Source organism: Erythrolamprus reginae, chromosome 8 (assembly GCF_031021105.1).
Source record: "Erythrolamprus reginae isolate rEryReg1 chromosome 8, rEryReg1.hap1, whole genome shotgun sequence".
NCBI lineage: Eukaryota > Metazoa > Chordata > Lepidosauria > Squamata > Dipsadidae > Erythrolamprus > Erythrolamprus reginae.
In genome coordinates, this window is record NC_091957.1 from 7,028,693 (window position 1) to 7,049,717 (window position 21,025).

General features: G+C 42.4%; 1 protein-coding gene across 2 annotated transcripts in view; it reads left to right on the top strand.

Annotated features, from left to right (window-relative positions):
- The window catches only part of LOC139170999 (syntaxin-binding protein 1), a 49,052-nt gene that overhangs the window by 10,244 nt on the left and 17,783 nt on the right, over positions 1 to 21,025 (top strand). For both annotated transcript variants that reach the window (XM_070758716.1, XM_070758717.1), the window contains exons 2-11: positions 448 to 497; positions 1,788 to 1,869; positions 3,607 to 3,683; positions 5,657 to 5,735; positions 7,327 to 7,430; positions 11,711 to 11,859; positions 13,363 to 13,447; positions 14,430 to 14,560; positions 16,820 to 16,927; positions 20,277 to 20,337. In XM_070758716.1, the coding sequence (XP_070614817.1) occupies positions 448 to 497; positions 1,788 to 1,869; positions 3,607 to 3,683; positions 5,657 to 5,735; positions 7,327 to 7,430; positions 11,711 to 11,859; positions 13,363 to 13,447; positions 14,430 to 14,560; positions 16,820 to 16,927; positions 20,277 to 20,337 (926 nt within the window). The remainder of the gene's footprint in view (positions 1 to 447; positions 498 to 1,787; positions 1,870 to 3,606; positions 3,684 to 5,656; positions 5,736 to 7,326; positions 7,431 to 11,710; positions 11,860 to 13,362; positions 13,448 to 14,429; positions 14,561 to 16,819; positions 16,928 to 20,276; positions 20,338 to 21,025) is intronic.

Sequence of the window (21,025 nt, forward strand, 5' to 3'; positions counted from 1 at the left end):
AAACTGAATTTTAGCAATGCCCAGTTTGATGGTCCGAGCTAAAAGGGTTGTGAATTGTGATGAAGCTGTTTGCATGGTCCAGGTAATGCAAATGGCAGCCCAGTTACATAGGTGATCAAACTTGAAGCAAGTTTACTTTAGCTGAAGTCAACATTATGGTTAACTTTTACTGAAAGAGTAGTAGATGCTTGGAACAAACTTCCAGCAGACGTGGTTGGTAAATCCACAGTCGCTGAGTTTAAACATGTCTGGGATAAACATATATCCATCCTAAGATAAAATACAGGAAATAGTATAAGGGCAGACTAGATGGACCATGAGGTCTTTTTCTGCCGTCAGTCTTCTATGTTTCTATGTTTCTAAATTGCTTCTACAATGGGGCTGATGCCTACTCATCGTGGATTAATTCTTTCCCTAATTCCCCTTTTTAAATTTTTATTTTGGCAGAGATTATGGCTGACGTCATAAAGAAAGTCAAAAAGAAGGGAGAATGGAAGGTGAGTTCAAAACAAATCAATTTGCCTTTTCATCCTAAACTGTTTGATGCCCACTGTCCATTTGACCTGGTTTCTGATTTAGTCTATTTTCTGAGTTTACACAACATTCAATCGCATACACCAAGGTAACCTTCACTCAATAGCATTTAGCATTTAGACTTATATACCATTTCACAGTGCTTGACAGCCCCCAACAATCTGGGTCCTCATTTTATCCACCTTGGAAGGATGGAAGTCTGAATCAACCTTGGAGAAGGAAGGAAGGAAGGAAGGAAGGAAGGAAGGAAGGAAGGAAGGAAGGAAGATAGCAATAGAATTTAGACTTATATACCGCTTCACAGTGCTTTTACAGCTCTCTCTAATTAGTTTACAGAGTCAGCCTCTTGCCTCCAACAATCTGGGTCCTCATTTTATCCACCTTGGGGGATGGAAGGCTGAGTCAACCTTGAGGAAGCAAGGAACATAGCAACAGAATTTAGACTTATATACCACTTTACAGTGCTCTAAGCGGTTTACAGAGAGTCAGCCTCTTTCCCCCAACAATCTGGGTCCTCCTTATACTGACCTCGGAAGGATGGAAGGATGAGTCAATCTTGAGCAGGTCAGGATCGAACTCCTGGGAGCAGAAAGAGCAGAAATACTGCATTCTGACCACTGTGCCACTATGGCTCTTATAGATGAGATAGATGATGTAGATGATGGGTGATAGGTGATAGACAGACAGATAGGCAGACAGACAGACAGACAATAGCAGTAGGACTTATATACAGCTTCACAATGCTTTTTAGATTCCCCTTGCCAAACCATGTAGAGTGAGCCTCTTGGCACCAACAATCTGGGTCCTAATTTTACCGACCTCAAGTCAACCATGAGTAGATAACAACTACTTTTTTTACCACCTCCTCCTCCTTGTCCTCTTCGTCCCCCTCCACCACCTCGTCCTCATCGTCCTTCTCTACCTCCTCCTTCTCCTCCTCCTCCTCCTTCCTTCTCTACCTCCTCCTCTACCTCCTCCTCCTCCTCTTTTTCCTTCTCTTCCTCCTCCTCCTCTTTGCAAACCTCACTCCCTTCTAGCATCGTTCCCTAGTTTAGTAAGGAAACAACTTCATGAGCAACAAGCACCCACCACCACCGCTTCCTCCTCCTCCCATTATCTTCCTCTGGATCCGTAGGGCTCCCCTTATTTTTCTGAGCCATTTTAATGGGCCAGAGGGTCCTCTCTCAGGTAGGTTTAAATGCCTAGAGCCAATTCGGACTCGGTGACCTCTCTCTTCTCCATGTCTTCCCCAGGTGCTGGTGGTGGATCAGCTGAGCATGCGAATGCTATCCTCCTGCTGCAAAATGACCGATATCATGACGGAGGGGATAACGAGTAAGTAAGACTCTGGAGTTGTGTTCACACCACACACATTTGGACCCAAACCTGTGCTTCTTTTTGCACACACTGCAACGTTTCTTTAGCATCGACTTCTCAGGCTGAATGTTCAGATGCCCTGCCTCCTCCTTGCCTCTTCCGAAATCCTCAAAGGTTCAGCAGTGAAAGCTACTTACCTTCCCACAGCCTTTTATGCCCTCTGCGCATGCACAGAAGGCTTTGCGCACAGGCAGAGGGTTAAAAAGAAAAGAAAATGGTGACATCCGGGCAGGTGCGCTGCCACCGACACCAGTTCTCCAAACCGGGCCGAACCGGTAACATTTGTGCTGAACGAATCCCAGCGACCGGTTAGGTCCCACAGAGTTGGCCTTCTCCGGGTCCCGTCGACTAAACAATGTCGTTTGGCGGGACCCAGGAAAAGAGCCTTCTCTGTGGCGGCCCCGACCCTCTGGAACCAGCTTCCCCCCAGATATCAGTTGCCCCCACCCTCCTCGCCTTTCGCAAGCTCCTTAAAACCCACCTCTGTCGTCAGACATGGGGGAATTGAAAGTTTTCCCTTCCCCCTAGGCTTATAGAATTTATACATGGTATGATTGTTTGTATGATTGGTTTTTTAAATTGGGGTTTTTTAGATTATTTTTAATATTAGATTTGTTTACATTGTCTTTTTTATTGTTGTTAGCCGCCCCGAGTCTTTGGAGAGGGGCGGCATACAAATCTAATCAATCAATCAATAAATGAATAAATAAATTTCTTCCCCCCCACCCCACCCAAGTTTATTTATTAATTTTTGAAAAAAAAGTTTAAAACATTAAAAAGAAAACCAAATATATCTTGTACATTTCCTGTGTCCATTACATTGTATAATTGTACATCTTTTTACAGTATTTTCAACATCGTATATCTTCACGTTCTTATGCATTTGTTTGTTATAGATCAAAGAGATGGAAAAAAGAGAGAATTTAATTATCATATTACCGTAAAGAATTCACCATTTTTATAATTGCTACCTTCGCCTTATTTTACTGTCACACTGTGTGTTCGTTATTTTTCTATACACTCAGACTTTATATTTTATCTTTTCTATTTGTTTTTGATCCATTCATACCATCTGTTCCACAGTTTCTCCATTTCTTCATTTCATCATTTCACCCCTGGTAAAGATCCTTTTGCCTCCAGTAGTGGGTTGCACCCAGTACGGGCCACATTATAGTGTAGTACTGAAAATCACAATGCGTACGCAGCGGTGTGTGTCCAACACGCACACCCTCGTGAGATTTAGCTTCTGCACATGCGCCACAAGCAAAATCTCATGCGACGATGCTCTCATGCATGGGATTTCGCTGATTTTCGGTGGTTTTTTGCTTCTGGGCATGCGCGAAAGCTAGGAAATCGCTGTAAATCGGTGAAATCTCATGCACGTGAACCTCCTCGTGCAAGATTTGCCTTGCAGCGCATGTTCAGAAGTGGAATCTCGTGCTGATGTTCACATGCGCCCATGCCAGTCTCCAAGAGCGCACCAATGGTGGCGAAGACCAGGAACCCCCTGCCTGTCCAGGAAGCTAAGAAAGGAAAGCGTGCTGGGGATTGGGAGATAACTATCCAACAGAATTGATCTCCGGATTTGAATCAAAGCCGAGGGTCCTTCAAAACGCCCAACCTTCGTTCTGATTTACTTCTGCTCTTTCTTTCTTGCAATCTCTGCTTGTCCCCGTTGGGTGTGGCTGTGTCCAGTTGTAGAAGATATTAATAAGCGCCGAGAACCGCTGCCCAGCTTGGAGGCTGTGTATCTCATCACTCCATCCGACAAGGTGGGTTTTGCGTTAAGAGGATGGGCTATCCAGGTTGCGTACAGCATCCGAACAGAAGGACAGGTTTGGGAGGCAAACTTGGAGGTCTTCCAGCCTAGTCCCCTACTTGAGCAGAAGACCTTAAACCCGTGATGGCGAACCTATAGCACGCGTGTCACAGGTGGCGCACGGATCCGTTTTAGAAGGCATGTAAGGTGTTGCCCCATGCCAGCTCCAGCACGCATGTGGGTGCTAGCCAGCTGATTTTTGCCTTTGGGGAAGGCCGTTTCGCCCTCTGGAGGATTCAGGGATGCTACCTAAAGCCCTAGAGTGCAAAAAAACCCAGCTCAATGGGCAAACAGGAAATTTGGAAAATGGACTTCTGTTGTATTGTTTTTCACACTCCAGGGCTTCAGGAAGAAAACAGCGCAACGGGTAAATAGGAAGTCCATTTCCCCCCCCAGACTTCTGGTTTGTCAGTTTTTTCATGGTCCCAGGCTTCAATGAGGGCTGTTTGCATGCACAGGGATGGGGGGGGATTGTGTGCCGGGGCAGTGTCCGTGCACATACCCCCTTTTGGCATATGAACCAAAAAAGGTTTCGCCATCACTGCCTTAAACCATCCCGGACAAATGACTGTCTAATCTCTTCTCGAAAAACCCCAGTGTTAGGACTTCTGGAGATAAGCTGTTCTACTGATTAATTAAACAAGAGTGTTCGGAAACTCCAGATCGTGCAGAATGCGGCCGCGAGAGCAATCATGAGCCTTCCCAGATACGCCCAAGTCTCGTCATCACTCCGCGGCCTGACCTGGTTGCCGATTAGTTTCCGGACACAATTCAAAGTGTTGGTAATGATCTAGAAAGCCCTACATGGCATCGGACCAGAATACCTATGGGAACACTGTCTGCCGCATAAATCCCAGCGGCCGATTAGGTCCCATAGAGTTGGCCTTCTCCGGGTCCAGTCAACTAAACAACGTCGTCTGGCGGGGCCCAGGGGAAGAGCCTTCTCTGTGGTGGCCCTGGCCCTCTGGAATCAACTCCCTCCAGAGATTCGAACTGCCCCCACCCTCCTCGCCTTCTGCAAGATTCTGAAGACCTACCTATGTCGCCAGGCATGGGGTAATGGATGTATTCCCTGGTTGACTAGTAAGATTTATGTGTGGTATGATTGGTTAGCATTGATTATTTTTAAAGATAGTTGGCTTTCGGCTTTAGTTTTTAATTATTGGACTTGTACTACATTGTTCATTGTTGTTGTCAGTTGCCCCGAGTCTTTGGAGAGGGTTGGCATACAAATCTAATAAATTACTATTATTAATTATTATTATTATTAATGGCGGTTGCTGGTGGGAAATTTCTCCTTAATGCTAGGATGCTTTTCCTCTTGTTCTGGCTTCAGTGCTCTGAAAAATAGGCTGCCCCCCCTCTGAAACAATCTTAGTCACCGTGAGTCTACAGTCTATAACCTGATTGGTTGACTAATGCAGTGTTTCCCAACCTTGACAACTTGAAGATATCTGGACTTCAACTCCTAGAATTCCCCAGCCAGCATTCGCTGGCTGAGGAATTCTAGGAGTTGAAGTCCAAAATATCTTCAAGTTGCCAAGGTTGGGAAACACTGGACTAATGTATATAACATGATGCACCTTTGCATAGGTGTGGCTTAAAGATATTGTGTGGCTTGAGGATATTGTGTTTGAAGGTTTAGTTTGGCTTGAAGTAGTTATTGCGTGGCTTGTGATTATAGTGTATAGTAGAATCGTCTAGTGAGATGGTTACAGTGTAAATCATAGAATAGTTTTGCTAAGAAGAAGTAAATATTTTCTTAAAGAACTTTCTGCTGTGTTTGTCTTCAATTATCTGCAAAGACTTTAGTTCCTGGTATCCTGGGCTGTGGCTGACTGTTTGGGTTGAGTGGCTTCTGAACAATTCAACTCTAACATATTTTTGCTAAGAAGTAAACTGAATCCATTTTATCTTCTTTCTCAGTCGGTGGAGTCTCTCATTTCTGACTTCAAGGAACCACCAAATGCCAAATATCGAGCTGCACATGTCTTCTTTACGGACTGTAAGTATGGAATAAACTGGGGTTCCATCTCTGGGTTGTAATCTTTTGGAAGCTCCACCCCGTTTTCAGGATCCGATCTGGGGTACACATCATACTTTAGTTCATCTGCAATAGAAGCAGCTGTATTAATAAGACCCCCGGCCACCTTCACTTAAACTGGCTTTGTTTATAGGCTCACATCAGCCACTTGTAGATTTGCATAACATGTTAAGGCAACAAATGAACTCCAAAGTAAGGCTAATCTAAGGTAGCCTCTCGCGTAAAATCCTAGATTGTGTGAGATTGTGATCCCGCTGTATAGAGTGCTGGTGAGAGCACATTTGGAATACTGTGTCCAATCCTGATGACCTCACCTACAAAAAAATATTGATCAAATTGAACGGGTCCAAAGACGGGCTATGAAAACGGTGGAAGGTCTTAAGCATAAAACCTATCAGGAAAGACTCAATGAACTCAATCTGTAGTGTCTGGAGGACAGAAGGGAAAAGGGGGGACATGATTGAAACATTTAAATATGTTAAAGGGTTAAATAAGGTTCAGGAAGGAAGTGTTTTTAATAGGAAAGTGAACACAAGAAACACAAGGGGGCACAATCTGAGGTTAGTTGGGGGAAAGATCAGAAGCAATGTGAGAAAAGATTATTTGACTGAAAGAGTCATAGAGGCTTGTAACAATCTTCCAGCAGATGTGGTTAATAAATCCACAGTAACTGAATTTAAATATGTCTGGGATTAACATATATCCATCCTAAGATAAAATACAGGAAATAGTATAAGGGCAGACTAGATGGACCATGAGGTCTTTTTCTGCTGTCAATCTTCTATGTTTCTATGTAACAATCTTCTATGTTTCTATATAACAATGTCGTTTGGCATTGGGGAAGAGCCTTCTCTGTGGCGGTCCCGGCCCTCTGGAATCAACTCCCCCCAGAGATTAGAATGGCCCCCACCCTCCTTGTCTTTTGCAAATTACTCAAGACCCACCTTTGTCGCCAGGCATGGGGAGTTAGGATATTCCTTCCCCTAGGCCATTACAAGTTATGCATGGTATGTTTGTGTGTATGTTTGGTTTTTATAATAAGGGTTTTTAGTTGTTTTATTAAATTGGATTGTTACATGTTGTTTTTTATTATTGTTGTTAGCCGCCTCGAGTCTGCGGAGAGGGGCGGCATACAAATCCAATAAATAAAATAAAATAAATGAATGAATGGATGAATAAATAAACAAACAAACATAGCCGTTGAGCAATCTAGTGTCTTGCATAGGAAGATACTGAACTGAACTGAGCTGTAGATGGATCTGCCTTGACTTTCAAAAGCGTCCCTAAATCCTTGGACCCCAATCTTGTCTGGAACCATTCTTCATGCCATCCTTGTAATAGATGGGATAATAGAATAGAATAGAACAGAAGAGAATTCTTTATTGGCCAAGTGTGATTGGACACACAAGGAATTTGTCTTGGTCCATATGCTCTCAGTGTACATAAAAGAAAATAAAGATTTGTCAATCTTCAATTATCCACTTTAGGGCAAATTAATGGATTTATTTGTGCTGTCTAAGCTTTTGTGGTTGCTGTCTCTTTCTGTTCTCAGCTTGCCCAGATTCCTTATTCAACGAACTGGTCAAATCCCGGGCAGCCAAAGTCATCAAGACCCTGACGGAGATCAACATTGCTTTCCTGCCCTACGAGTCCCAGGTAAACTGTTGACTGAGCTAGAAGTGAAGATAGGCTATTTGGATGTAACTCCATGTATATCCGTTCGTTCTGTTTCTCCCCTGGGCTGCCACTGCTCTGTCCCAATTGGTGCAAGTTTTCTTTGTGAGATGCTCCAAAGTTTTGGATAATAATGACCCAGTGTTCTTCAGAGGCCTTCAGAGGTTGTGGATGCTCCATCACTTGAGTTTTTAAAGAAGAGATTGTACACCTATTTGTGTGGAATGGTATAGGGAGGTGATGGCAAACCTATGGCATGGGGGCACATGAGCCATTGGCCCTAGCTCAGCTCCAATGTGAATGTGTATTGGCGAGCTGGTTTTCGGCTGGCCCAGAGTCTCTGAGAGGGCATTTTCGGCTTCCACAGTCTCTTGGGGGGGGGGGGGAGAACTTTTTGCTTCTGGAACCTGAGAAGGGCAAAAAACGGGCCTACCGGTCCCACCATAAGTTAGGAAATGGGCTGTTTTAGGCTTCCAAAGGACCTGGGAGGTCCTAATCGGAAGCCCCCTGTTCAATTCTGGAGATGACTAGAAGTCCAATTTGTCTACCATAGAGTCTCCTCCTAGAGTGTTGTCCTTTTTCCTCTGCCGACAGGAAGTCTAGTTCCCCCACCATGGAGTCTCCTCCTAGTGCGGCATCCCTTTTCCTCTACCTATCCTAACCAAAAGCTCTACCCAGTGTGGAGTTGACTGGCAATAGGGAATCGCAGCAGAGGGATGAAAGAGCCGCATGCTCAGCTCCAATGTGAATGTGTATTGGCCAGCTGGTTTTTGGCCCGAAGGCTCTGAGAGGGCATTTTCGGCTTCCACAGTCTCTTGGGGGGGGGGGGGTGAGAGCTTTTTGCTATCTATCTATCTATCTATCTATCTATCTATCTATCTATCTATCTATCTATCTATCTATCTATCTATCTATCTTATCTATCTATCCGACTTCTGTGCCTCTCAATCCAAATGGGACTCAGGGCAGCTTGCAACAATATAGAAAATACAATACCATAAAAAGAAGTCAAATATTAATTACTAACACAATAAAAACCCCAATTATTAAAAAACCCCAAAACAATAAACCAATCAAATTTACACGCCCATACCATTCAACACAATTTGGCAGTGACAGATGGTAGTAATCACGGCCTCCAGGCTTCTGTTTTGGGCTTCACTTCTTATTCCCAAAGCCATCATTTGCCCAGGTTCACCTGGTGCACCAGTTGCGGCCCTATTTGGACAGGGAGTCATTGCTCACAGTCACTCATGCCCTCATCACCTCGAGGTTCGATTACTGCAACACTCTCTACATGGGGCTACCGTTGAAAAGTGTTCGGAAACTTCAGATCGTGCAGAATGCGGCCGCGAGAGCCATTGTGGGGCTTCCAAGGTTCGCCCACGTGTCTGCAACACTCCGTGGCCTGCATTGGCTGCCGATCAATTTCCGGTCACAATTCAAAGTGTTGGTTATGACCTTTAAAGCCCTACGTGGCATTGGACCAGAGTACCTCCTGAACCGCCTGCTACCGCATGAATCCCAGCGACCGATAAGGTCCCACAGAGTTGGCCTTCTCTGGGTCCCGTCGACTAAACAATGTCGTCTGGCGGGCCCCAGGGGAAGAGCCTTCTCTGTGGCGGCCCCGGCCCTCTGGAATCAACTCCGCCCAGAGATTAGAACTGCTACCACCCTTCTTGTCTTTTGTAAACTATTGAAGACCCACCAATACCACCCGGCACGGGGGATTTGAGACATCTTTCCCCCAGGCTCCTTATAATTTATGTTTGGTATGTATGTGTTGTCTGGTTTTAATATGATAGGGTTTTAGTTATTTCTTTTAATATTAGATTTGTGCCACTATAATATTGTTTTTATCATTGTTGTGAGCCGCCCTGAGTCTTCGGAGAGGTGCGGCATACAAATCTAATATATTATTATTATTATTATTATTATTATTATTATTATTATTATTATCATCATCATCATCATCATCATCATCATCATCCCAAACATTGGGAAAAGAGTGGTCCTTCTACCCATTGCACCAGCAAATATTCCCTGCGCCAGTTACCCATCTACATTTTGCATCCATTTGCAGTGGGGTCACAATAGGATCACTCATGCTGCTTTTGTGCACCGCTTTTAGTCCAAGTCATGGTTATATCATCTCATGCTCCCCTTTTGGAGGTTGCTGAGTAATTACTGGGAAAGGATCAGCAGGCATCTAACAAATGCAGCAAAACAGAGCTGAAATTGTTTTATGGAGAGGAAAAATAACTCAGTGGCTTTTGGTGGCTGGCTTTTTTCTGAGGAGTTTGTGTTTGCAACAGGGGTGGTGGGAGGGAGCAGGATTTATGCAATTGTTTCCTCCAAGGCACCAAGGTTGTTTCTTCGCTGCCGTGTGATGCTCATGTGCTCTGACTGTTGAGTTTTTGTGATGAGCGTTGTGTCCTTTTATACACGCACACACACACCCCGCTGTTCACCCCCTACCTGCTTCTACACGCTTGTGTTTTGCTTGGACCGTTGGTTGTTGCTTGATCTCTTTTCAAGCTGTTGTTCAGTTGTGCAAGGTGCACCTCCCTTTGTTGTCTCCTCTGTTTTAAGAGCAAAAATAAAATGGGGGAAGTGAAGACCAGGAGAGGGGAAAATAGATGGCAGATGGTGAAGCAATATTGTAAATAAATGGCAGATTGATTTTTTCCCCTTCTCACTCTCTGTCTCTCTGTCTCTCTCTGTGTGTCTCTGTCTCTCTCTCTCTCTGCACAGCATTCGGAATACAGTACATTGCTATGGGGCTTAAATGATGGAACTATATACCGTATTTTTCGCAGTATAAGATGCACCTTTCCCTCCCCTAAAAGAGGGTGGAAATGTCAGTGCTTATTATACACTGGTTTGGACAAAACGTGGCAGCACTTTTTTTCATGTGGCTGTTGATAAAAATAGAATTGCCAACGTGACGACAGATTTGGCACAAGAAAATGATCAGGAAATTGCTACTTAGTCCTTGGATGGATTTCTATTTAACAAGCTTTCACCGTCCTTATTCTGCCTTTGGGTGCTTTGGAGACTAGGACAGTCCCTTCTTAGACTAGACTAGACTAGACTAGACTAGACTGACTAGACTAGACTAGACTAGACTAGACTAGACTGACTAGACTAGACTAGACTAGACTAGACTGACTAGACTAGACTAGACTAGACTAGACTAGACTAGACTAGACTGGAATAGACTAGAATAGAATAGAATAGTCTACACTAGAATAGAATAGAATAGAATAGAGGATATAATAGAAAGGATGGGATGGATAGGGCTAGGCTAGACTAGACTAGGCTGGAATAGAATAGAATAGAATAGAATAAGGGATATAATAGAAAGGATGGGATGGATAGGGCTAGGCTAGGCTAGGCTAGGCTAGAATAGAATAGAATAGAATAGAATAGAATAGAATAGAATAGAATAGAATAACAGAGTTGGAAGGGACCTTGGAGGTCTTCTAGTCCAACCCGCTTCAGACAATTGGTTATCCAACATCTTCTTAAAAACTTCCAGTGTTGGAGCACTCACAACTTCTGGAGGCAAGTTGTTTCACTGGTTAATTGTTCTTACTGTCAGGAAATTTCTCCTTAGTTCTAAGTTGATTAGTTTCCACCCATTGCTTCTTGTCCTACCCTCAGGTGCTTTGGAGAATAGCTTAACTCTCTCTCCTTTGTGGCAACCTCTGAGATATTGGAAGACTGCTATCATGTCTCCCCTGGTCCTTCTTTTCATTAAACCAGACCTACCCAGTTCCTGCAACCATTTTTTGTATATTTTAGCCTCCAGTCCCCTAATCATCTTTGTTGCTCTTCTCTGCACTCTTTCTTGTTTTCGATAGACCCTCAACTATCGGAAGACAGCTGTCATGTCCCCTTTAATGCTTCTCTTTGATGAGCATGGCATAAACCTGGCTGCTCAATCATTCGTCATGTGATTTATACTATCCTTTTATTTTTACTGGGCTTTTAAAATTTGCATAAAATGTGTGTGTGTACGCACAAGTATTCAGTGCTATAAACAAGGGTGTGGATTGATGTATTCCGACATGCATGGGACACCTTAAGGTGACGATTGAAAGTAGACATCAGACGGACTTCCTCCTGCGTTTTAGATAGCTGGTTTCCTTCATCCTTCCTAGATGGGTGAACCAAACACGGGGAGGTATTGAATTTGAGCCACTTGAATATTTCAGCTCCTTTTCTCCCCCCCGCCACCCTTGTGATGCCTACTACAGGTTTACTCCCTGGATTCAGGGGACTCCTTCCAGAGCTTTTACAGCCCTCACAAAGCTCAAATGAAGAATCCAATTCTGGAACGTTTGGCTGAACAGATTGCCACACTTTGCGCCACGCTGAAGGAATATCCAGCTGTGCGATACAGAGGGTGAGTAAGGTTCTAAAGATCTTCCCAGCTTGAAGGCTTTTCCATTTTTACTCTCTCCAAAGAAGATTTTTCCAGCCCTAAGTCTTTGCTGGCTTTTTTTCATTGCTACTTGCTCTAAATAAGTTTTTCCCCCAACCCTAACGGAGTGCTAATGATCTTCCCAGTTCTTACTGGTTTGCAGGCTTTTTCATTGTTACCTGCTCCAAATAAGGGTTTTTTTAAAAGCCCTAACCAAGGGATAAAGCCGGGGTGGTGCAGTACTGCAGGCCACTGAATCTTGACTGTAGATCTGTAGGTCAGTGGTTCAAATCTCATCACTGGCTCAAGGTTGACTCAGCCTTCCATCCTTCCGAGGTGGATAAAATGAGGACCCAGATTGTGGGGGCAATAGGCTGGCTCTGTTGAAAAGTGCTGTTTGGGATCACTCCCTTCACTTTGAACCTCTCCAGACTTTAATTTTAAAACCCAAGCAGTTGAGGCCACATTCTTAGGAAGCCTCCTGCATCTGGAAGTTGTCTTCCTTTCCATTTCCCATTCATCAGGTAATAGGCATCTGTCAACAGCTGGATGGGCCAAACGCTTCTATGGAGGTTGATGTGGGGGAGACATCCACATGCCACAGGCCTGTTTTGCTTCCAGTAGAATCTGTCTCCTCTGACCAAGGAAGTGTGAGTGACAGGGAAGAGGGGAGTTTGGCAGACAGCCCAAGAGGAGATCAATCATCTGTATCATCCCTGGATTCTGAACAAGAATTAATGACACATCCACACATGCATAGAGTGATGCAGAGGAGACAACAACTGAAGGATTATTACAAGAGAAAATGAGGCCACCTGTGGTTGGGTGGGGCTGCTGTAATTAGTGCTACAGATAAAAGTGCAGCCTGGTGTGTTAGCCTCATGGCAGTTTATCTGATTCATTGTTTCGTCAAGATAGTGGGTTTTTGCTGTTCAGGATTGTGTGTGTGGACTCTCTGGACTTTAGAATTGGACTCAATTTCCCAGTTATTGGGTGAGCAATTGGATTGCATTTCACCTGTGCCTTGTGTGTACCAGAATATCCCTTTGACATTTAAAAAGGGAGCTGTTTCTGTTTTTCTGTTTATAAAAACTTTTAGGTTTTCCTTTTATCGTGTGGTGTGTGTCTTCCTGGACTAATTACCCTGTAATTCCACACTGGCAGAACAAATAAGGTTTTTTTTTAAGCCCTAAGCAAGGGATAAAATAATGTGCTGAAGCTGACCAGACTAAGCATCACAAAGCATCTACAATGCATCAACACTTTTCCCAATTTAGCCTTAACAAAGTCATTGGGGGGAAAAATCCCTCAAAACTATTCTAAAAAAAAAATGATTGAAGAAGCTCTCAAGAATGGAGGGGAGGTAGTGTTTGTTGCATGACAATGAAAACAGAAAGACAAATTTGTGACCAGAACATCCATCAAGGGTGTCTGTAAAATGAAACCAGCCCAGATTTTGAAAGTACAATTGTCCTCTTTTGGCAGAGATTACAAGGACAATGCTATGCTGGCTCAGCTGATCCAGGACAAATTGGATGCATACAAAGCAGATGACCCGACCATGGGAGAGGTGAGTGAATCTTTATAATTTAAACAGAGACTGGATTATCTGGATTGTGGATTTGAGCAGAATTAGATGAGTCAATTCCCCCAATTGGATCTGATGAGCAAAGGGAACCACAAATCACTCAGTGAGCTGAACAGAGTACAGTGATACCTTGTCTTACAAACTTAATTGGTTCCGGGACGAGGTTCTTAAGGTGAAAAGTTTGTAAGACGAAACAGTGTTTCCCATAGGAATCAATGGAAAAGTGTGCGTGCAAGCCCAAAATTCATCCCTTTTGTCAGCCGGTGCCCGTTTTTGCACTGCTGTGAATTGCCTCACAGCTGCAAGCTAAGTATCACAGAACTGAGAAGGGACTTGTACAAATTACCAGTTTGTTTGGAGACCAGTGCTCTTTGCTATACCAAAAGAGGGCTTGGTTTAAGTGAATTTTCATTATAAAGAACATTGTTTTGAATTTTCAAACGTGTGTGTGTGTCTGAAATTTATACCTGTGAATTTTCGGGAGGAGTCTACCAGAGAGCCCGACAGAACATATATGAAATGGTAAAGGGTCCCCTACCTGAGCAGAGGATTGGACTAGAAGACCTCCAAGGTCCCTTCCGGTCCTCTTCTGATCGAAAGTATGTCTGTCAGAACAAAACCAACATTTTGGCATGGGTGAGCCATGGTGGCGCAGTGGTTAAAGTGCGGTACTGCAGGCTACTTCTGCTGACTGCTGGCTGCCAGCGATTTGGCAGATGGAATCTCACCAGGCTCAAGGTTAACTTGACCTTCCATCCTTCCATGGTTGATAAAATGAAGACCCAGATTGTTGGGGGCAAGATGCTGACATGGCTTAGAGAGGGCTGTAAAGCACTGTGAAGCGATATATAAGTCTAAATGCTATTGCTATCAGTGTTCGCTTCCAGGAAAATGTTCTTCCACTTGATGTGAAAACAGGTTGGATATTTTCTGATGGCTTTTTGGTTGGTTTCTCCCAATCCAGGGACCAGACAAAGCTCGTTCCCAACTCATCATTCTTGACCGTGGCTTTGACCCCAGTTCGCCAGTGTTGCATGAGCTCACGTTCCAAGCCATGAGCTATGACTTGCTACCCATTGAAAACGATGTCTACAAGTAAGGTTCCCTTGTTTACTTTTTGTACCATCTGAGAGATATAATATGCACCCTGTGTTCTGACCTAGGTGTTCCCAAACCATGAAGCAGATTCCTTGTGCTGACAAAAAAAACCCTTTTTTATTAAATTACTGTGAATTTTTCTCATTCACATCCAGCAAAATCTTTTAAGAGAGTATTTGCAGTCACAGACCTTATCTGACTTGGAGAGCTGCCAAACCGATATCTTCAAAAGGAATTGTAACAATGATGTGATAACAGAAACGGTATTAGATCTGTAAGAACAATGATTTGACGTTTTGTTTTAAATAATAAAAGCTTAAATAAACTTTTTTTATAAAAAGCTTGGCAAGTGTCTCTTGAGAGACATGAACCAATTAAGCAAACTAATTGTCTCCTGCAAACTCCCATCCCCAATCGCTCCTCTTTTATTCTCTATGGAAAGGGGTCATTCATCATCCACCTGTGGCCTTACTCCCAAGTCGACCCTTGTTCCTCAGCTGTTCCCTTCGTCTGGCAGCTCTGTGCATATGCACACTGAGAACAGGCTCCAGGTGTTCCTCTGCCTCACTGATATCTGATTCCAAAGGCATCTGATAACTATCAGACAGCCCTGGCCCCATCTCTGCCTCAGACATAGAGCACTCATCAGAGCCTTTTCCAGACTCCAGGACTGGCCCATGCTCCTCTCCAACCTTCTCACTGTTCAACTCTGCAACCATCTCCACTAGCCACTGGTTGGCCACAGTACCATGTGGTCCCCATGATTGAAAACTATGTGTCCATCTTCATCCTTCCAAAACCCAGAAACATTTTTTTTATTATTTATTTATTTATTTATTTTGTCCAATACACAATAATACACAATGAAGGTTATAGAGGATATAGTGGAGAAGAAATACGAGATATAGGAGAGACTATAGGACAGGGGAGGGAAGGCACTCTAGTGCGCTTATGTACGCCCCTTACTGACCTCTTAGGACAGTGTTTTTCAACCAGTGTGCCGTGGCACACTAGTGTGCCGCGAGACATGGTCAGGTGTGCCGCGAAGCTTAGAAAGAAGGCAAGAGAGAGAGAAAGAGAGAAAGAGAGAAAGAGAAAGAAAGAAAGAGAGTGAAAAAGGGAGAGAGAAAGGGAACAAGAGAGAGAAAGAAAGGAAGAAAGAGAGAGAGAGAAAACAAAAGATAGAGAGATAAAGAGATAGAGAGAAAGAGAGAGAAAGAAAGGAAGAGAGAGAGGGGGAGGGAAGGAGAGAGAGAGAAAGACATAGAGGGAGGTAGTGAGGGAGAGAGAAAGAGAGCAAAAAAGAGGAAGGAAGGGAGAGAAAGAGGGAGGGAGAAAGAAATAGAGTGAAGGGGAGGAAGAGAGAGAGAGATAATTTTTTTGTCCAAACTTTTTTTAGCCCCCCCCCCCCTCGCTCAATGTGCCCCAGGGTTTCGTAAATGTAAAAAATGTGCCGCGGCTCAAAAAAGGTTGAAAATCACTGTCTTAGGAATCTGGAGAGGTCAACCGTGGATAGTCTAAGGGTAAAATGTTGGGGGTTAGGGAATGATACTATAGAGTCCGGTAAGGAGTTCCACCCTTCGACAACCCAATTACTAAAGTCATATTTTTTACAGTCAAGTTTGGAGCGGTTAATATTAAGCTTGAATCTGTTGTGTGCTCTTGTGTTGTTGTGGTTGAAGCTGAAGTAGTCTTTGACAAGCAGGACATTGCAGCATATGATCTTGTGGGCAATACTTAGATCATGTTTAAGGCATCGTAGTTCTAAGCTTTCAAGACCCAGGATTGTAAGTCTAGTTTCAAATGGTATTCTGTTTCAAGTGGAGGAATGAAGGGCTCTTCTGGTGAAGTATCCTCGAACATTTTCAAGGGTGTTCATATCTGAGATGCGATATGGGTTCCAAACAGATGAGCTGTATTCGAGGATGGGTCTGGCGAAAGTTTTGTAAGCTCTGGTAAGTAGTGTGAGATTGCCAGAGCAGAAGCTACGTAGGATTAGATTAACAACTCTTGAGGCCTTCTTAGCGATGTTGCAGTGGGCGTTGGCACTTAGATCTTTAGTTATTAGTATCCCGAGGTCCTTGACCGAGTGGGGATTATCTGTGATAATTTGTTTATTAAGTTTGTATTTGAAGTTCTGATTCTTTTAGCTGATGTGTAGAACAGAGCATTTGCTGGTTGAGATTTGGAGTTGCCATGTGTTTATTGTATGAAGTCACCAATTTGTTTATTCGTGTTCTCTTTTGAAATTCCCAGGTATGACACAAGTGGAATCGGGGAGGCCCGGGTGAAAGAAGTACTACTGGATGAAGATGATGACCTCTGGGTTACTTTGCGCCACAAACACATTGCTGAGGTGTCCCAGTAAGCATTTCTTCTTCTGCCCTATGACGCATGGAAGGCTCCATGCTGGCCACATGATTCCCAATCAGCTTTTCTCAGAAACATTGGAGATGAGTGAAGAAGCAGCTCAAGACCTCCTTGAGTGGGCTTAATGGAGACATCAAGGCCCTTTTCTTAATCATAATGTGGAGATTATGTTTTTTTCCCATTGCTTTCTTTTGAGATTTATCTTGGCTTGTTAGTCAACGTCCAGGACTATGATTTCTTGGAGGGTCTCATTCAGTTGCTAGTTGGGATTGACTATCTTTAAGGTTTTTTTGAAAAATAGCTAAGTTTATTAGTGCCGCTTTACAAAACCACACTTGGAATACTACAACAAATCTTGGTCACCATGCTACGAAAAAAGATGTTGAGACTTTGGAAAAAGTTCAGAGAAGAGCAACTAAGATGATCAAAGGCCTGAACATAAGAACATAAAAACATAATAAGAGCCATGCTGAATCAGGCCAAAGCCCATCAAGTCCAGCATTCTGTGTCACACAGTGGCTCACCAATTGTCCATGGGGATCTTTAAAGAGAAGGCAAGACCCTTCCTTTCCCTCGACCCCCAACAAATGGTACCCAAGGGAATCCCGCCTGCCTCAACCAACATAGAGGCGGCACTTGGACATCCGTTTCAATAACCACCATGGATACACTTGGCCTCCATGAATCTGTCTAATCCTTCCTTGAAGCTATCAAGGCCGACAGCTGTCACAACCTCTTCTGGAAGTGAATTCCATAAACCAATGACCCTCTGGGTGAAGAAATATTTCCCTTGATTTGTCCTCACTTTCTTACCTATGAGCTTTGGGGAGGGCCCCCTCGTCCTAGTATTGTGTGATAGAGAAAATAATTTTTCTCTATCCACCTTTTCTATCACATGCATGATTTTATACACTTCGATCAAGTCACCCCTTAAACGCCGTAAGCCTGGAGACTAAACCATGTGAAGAACAGCTGCAGGACTTGAATCTGGCTAGTCTAAAGAAAAGAAGAATTAGGGTGGACACAATAGCAGTATTCCATTATTTGAGGGCTGCCCCAAAGCAGAGGGGGTGTCAAATTATTCTCCAAAGCACCATAGGGCAGGGCAAGAAACAGGCATGGGGAAATTGATTCCCCTGGGCCGTTTTCGTTTTATGTATGGTTTGTATGAGATATATGATTGTTTTTTATATTAAGGGTTTTTAATTGTTTTAATTATTGGATTTGTACTGTTTTGTTGTTGTGAGCCGTCCCGAGTCTTCGGAGAGGGGCAGCATACAAATGTAATTAATAATAATAATAATAATAATAATAATAATAATAATAATGATAATAATAAATTATTCAAAGAGAGAAGCAATTTGGAAGGAGGAACTTCCTAACAGTGAGGACAATTAACCAGTGGAAGAGCTTGTTTACTTTATTTATTTTATTTTATTTATTTATTTGTCATACACATATAGTAAGGTATTGTAGTATGTTTAACGTAATATAGTATAAAGTAGAGATAGAAAAGATAAAAAAAGACATTTGGACAGGAACAGTAGGCACAAAGGTGCAACTTATGCACGCCCCTTACAGACCTCTTAGAAAAGGGGAGAGGTCTATTGTAGATAGTGCCTGTGGAGAGGGGCTGCATACAAATCTAATAAATTATTTATTTATTTATTTATTTATTTACTTACTTACTTACTTACTTACTTACTTATTAGATTTGTATGCCGCCCCTCTCCTTGGACTCGGGCGGCTCACAACAGCAATAGAACAATTCATAACAAATCTAATAATTTAAAAACATTTTAAAAACTCCATTATTAATCAGACATACAAACAAACGTACCATACATAAATTGTATAGGCCTGGGGGATATATCTCAATTCCCCCATGCTTGGCGGCAAAGGTGGGTTTTAAGGAGTTTACAAAAGGCAAGGAGGGTGGGGGCAGTTCTAATCTCTGGGGGGAGCTGGTTCCAGAGAGTCGGGGCTGCCACAGAGAAGGCTCTTCCCCTGGGACCCGCCAAACGACATTGTTTAGTCGACGGGACCCGGAGCAGACCAACTCTGTGGGACCTAATCGGTCGCTGGGATTCGTGCGGCAGAAGGCGGTCTCGGAGATATTCTGGTCCGATGCCATGAAGGGCTATTATTATTATTATTATTATTATTATTATTATTATTATTATTATTATTATTATTATTATTTTACTATTGTACTATTTTACTATTTTTACTATTTTTACTATTTTTACTATTATTACTATTATTACTATTATTACTATTATTACTATTATTACTATTATTACTATTATTACTATTATTACTATTATTACTATTATTACTATTATTACTATTATTACTATTATTACTATTATTACTATTATTACTATTATTACTATTATTACTATTATTACTATTATTATTTTGGGAGCTGGGAGTTGGAAGATTTGGGATTGGGGGAAGAAACAACAGAGTCTGGTAGGGAACTCCAGGCGTTGATCACTCTATTGCTGAAATCGTATTTTCTGCAGTCTAGTTTGGAGCGGTTTACATTTCGTTTGTATCCATTGTGTGCTCTTGTGTTGTTGTTGCTAAAGGTGAAGTAGTCGCTAACAGGGAGTACATTGTGATGTGTGATTTTATGAACAACTGTTAAATCAGCTTGTCTCCAGAAACCGTTGGCACTCCATCACTGGAGGTTTTTAGGAAGAGACCAGACATTCACTTATCAGAGATGGTATAGGTTCTCCTGCCTGAGCAGGGGGTTGGACTAGACAGCCTCCAAGATCCCTTGCAGCTCCATTCTCTTCTCTTTCCTTCTATTCTAAGCTTAAGCTTGCACTGCCACCTACTGTTGAGCTTGGTTGTCACGGACAACAATTTTCTTGGCACTAGCCAGGAAGTGGTTCTTCATATGTTTTAGCCTCCAGTGCCCTAATCATCTTTGTTGCTCTTCTCTGCACTTTTTCTAGAGTCCAAACATCCTTTTGGCATCGTGGCGATCAAAACTGAATGCAGTATTCCAAGTGTGGCCTTACCAAGGCCTAAGGAAGTGGCATTAACACTTCACGTGATCTTGTTTCCATCCCTCTGTTAATGCAGCCTAGAACTGTGTTGGCTTTTTTGACAGCTGGTTCATAAGAAAACCAATTCCCATTAGACCAGTTGCTCATCTCTAGCATAGCTGCAACCCTCTTTCAAGCATTGCTTCAAGGCAAGCAATCCAAAATCCAAGAAATGTTTCCATTTCTCTCATTGAAGTACCCGTGTATGCTCCGATGTGGCTTGCTTTGATAGGAATCGTGCATGCGATGTTATTTTGCTTATATTTGTCATTCTTTTTCAGAGAAGTCACCCGGTCCCTAAAGGATTTTTCTTCCAGCAAAAGGATGAATACCGGTGACAAGGTAAGATCAGAAATTAGAAGGTTTTTGGATACGATAAATCTGGAAGCAAAAAAAAATCAACTATATTGCATAGAGTCTGCGGAGAGGGGCGGCATACAAATCTAATAAATAATAATAATTAATAATAATAATAATAATAATAATAATAATAATAATAATAGAGGTGACTTTAAGGAGAATATATAGAGATAGAAAAATTGGTATAAATAAAAATTAGTATATAAAGGTGGAAGGTATTAATGTATTAACTAATTATAGTATATATGATTTAATAGCAATAACTTATTATTAAGAACCATAATACACCAAAATAAGAATGTAATTATGCTAAATGATATGAAAAACTGCACAAAATATAGAAAAATATAAGTAAGATCAAGATAGCTAAGAGAGAATGGGAAGTTCTCTTGTTTTTAATTATATTTTTTGTTTTGTATATTTCTTTTCTTTTCTTTTGTTATGCTGTTCGTTTTGAATGTATACTCACATTTGTAAATACAATGTTTATGTTAGATTTTAATCAATAAACATTTAATTTTTTTTTAAGTCAAAGCAATGCTTAAAAATATATATTCTTTGGAGTAGACCTTTGAAGGGAAGAGTGAAAAGAGAAGGGAATGGCATATCCTGGAACTGAGCCTTATTGGCTGTCATTATTTTTTGAAAGAGCATTGTACTACATAGGTAA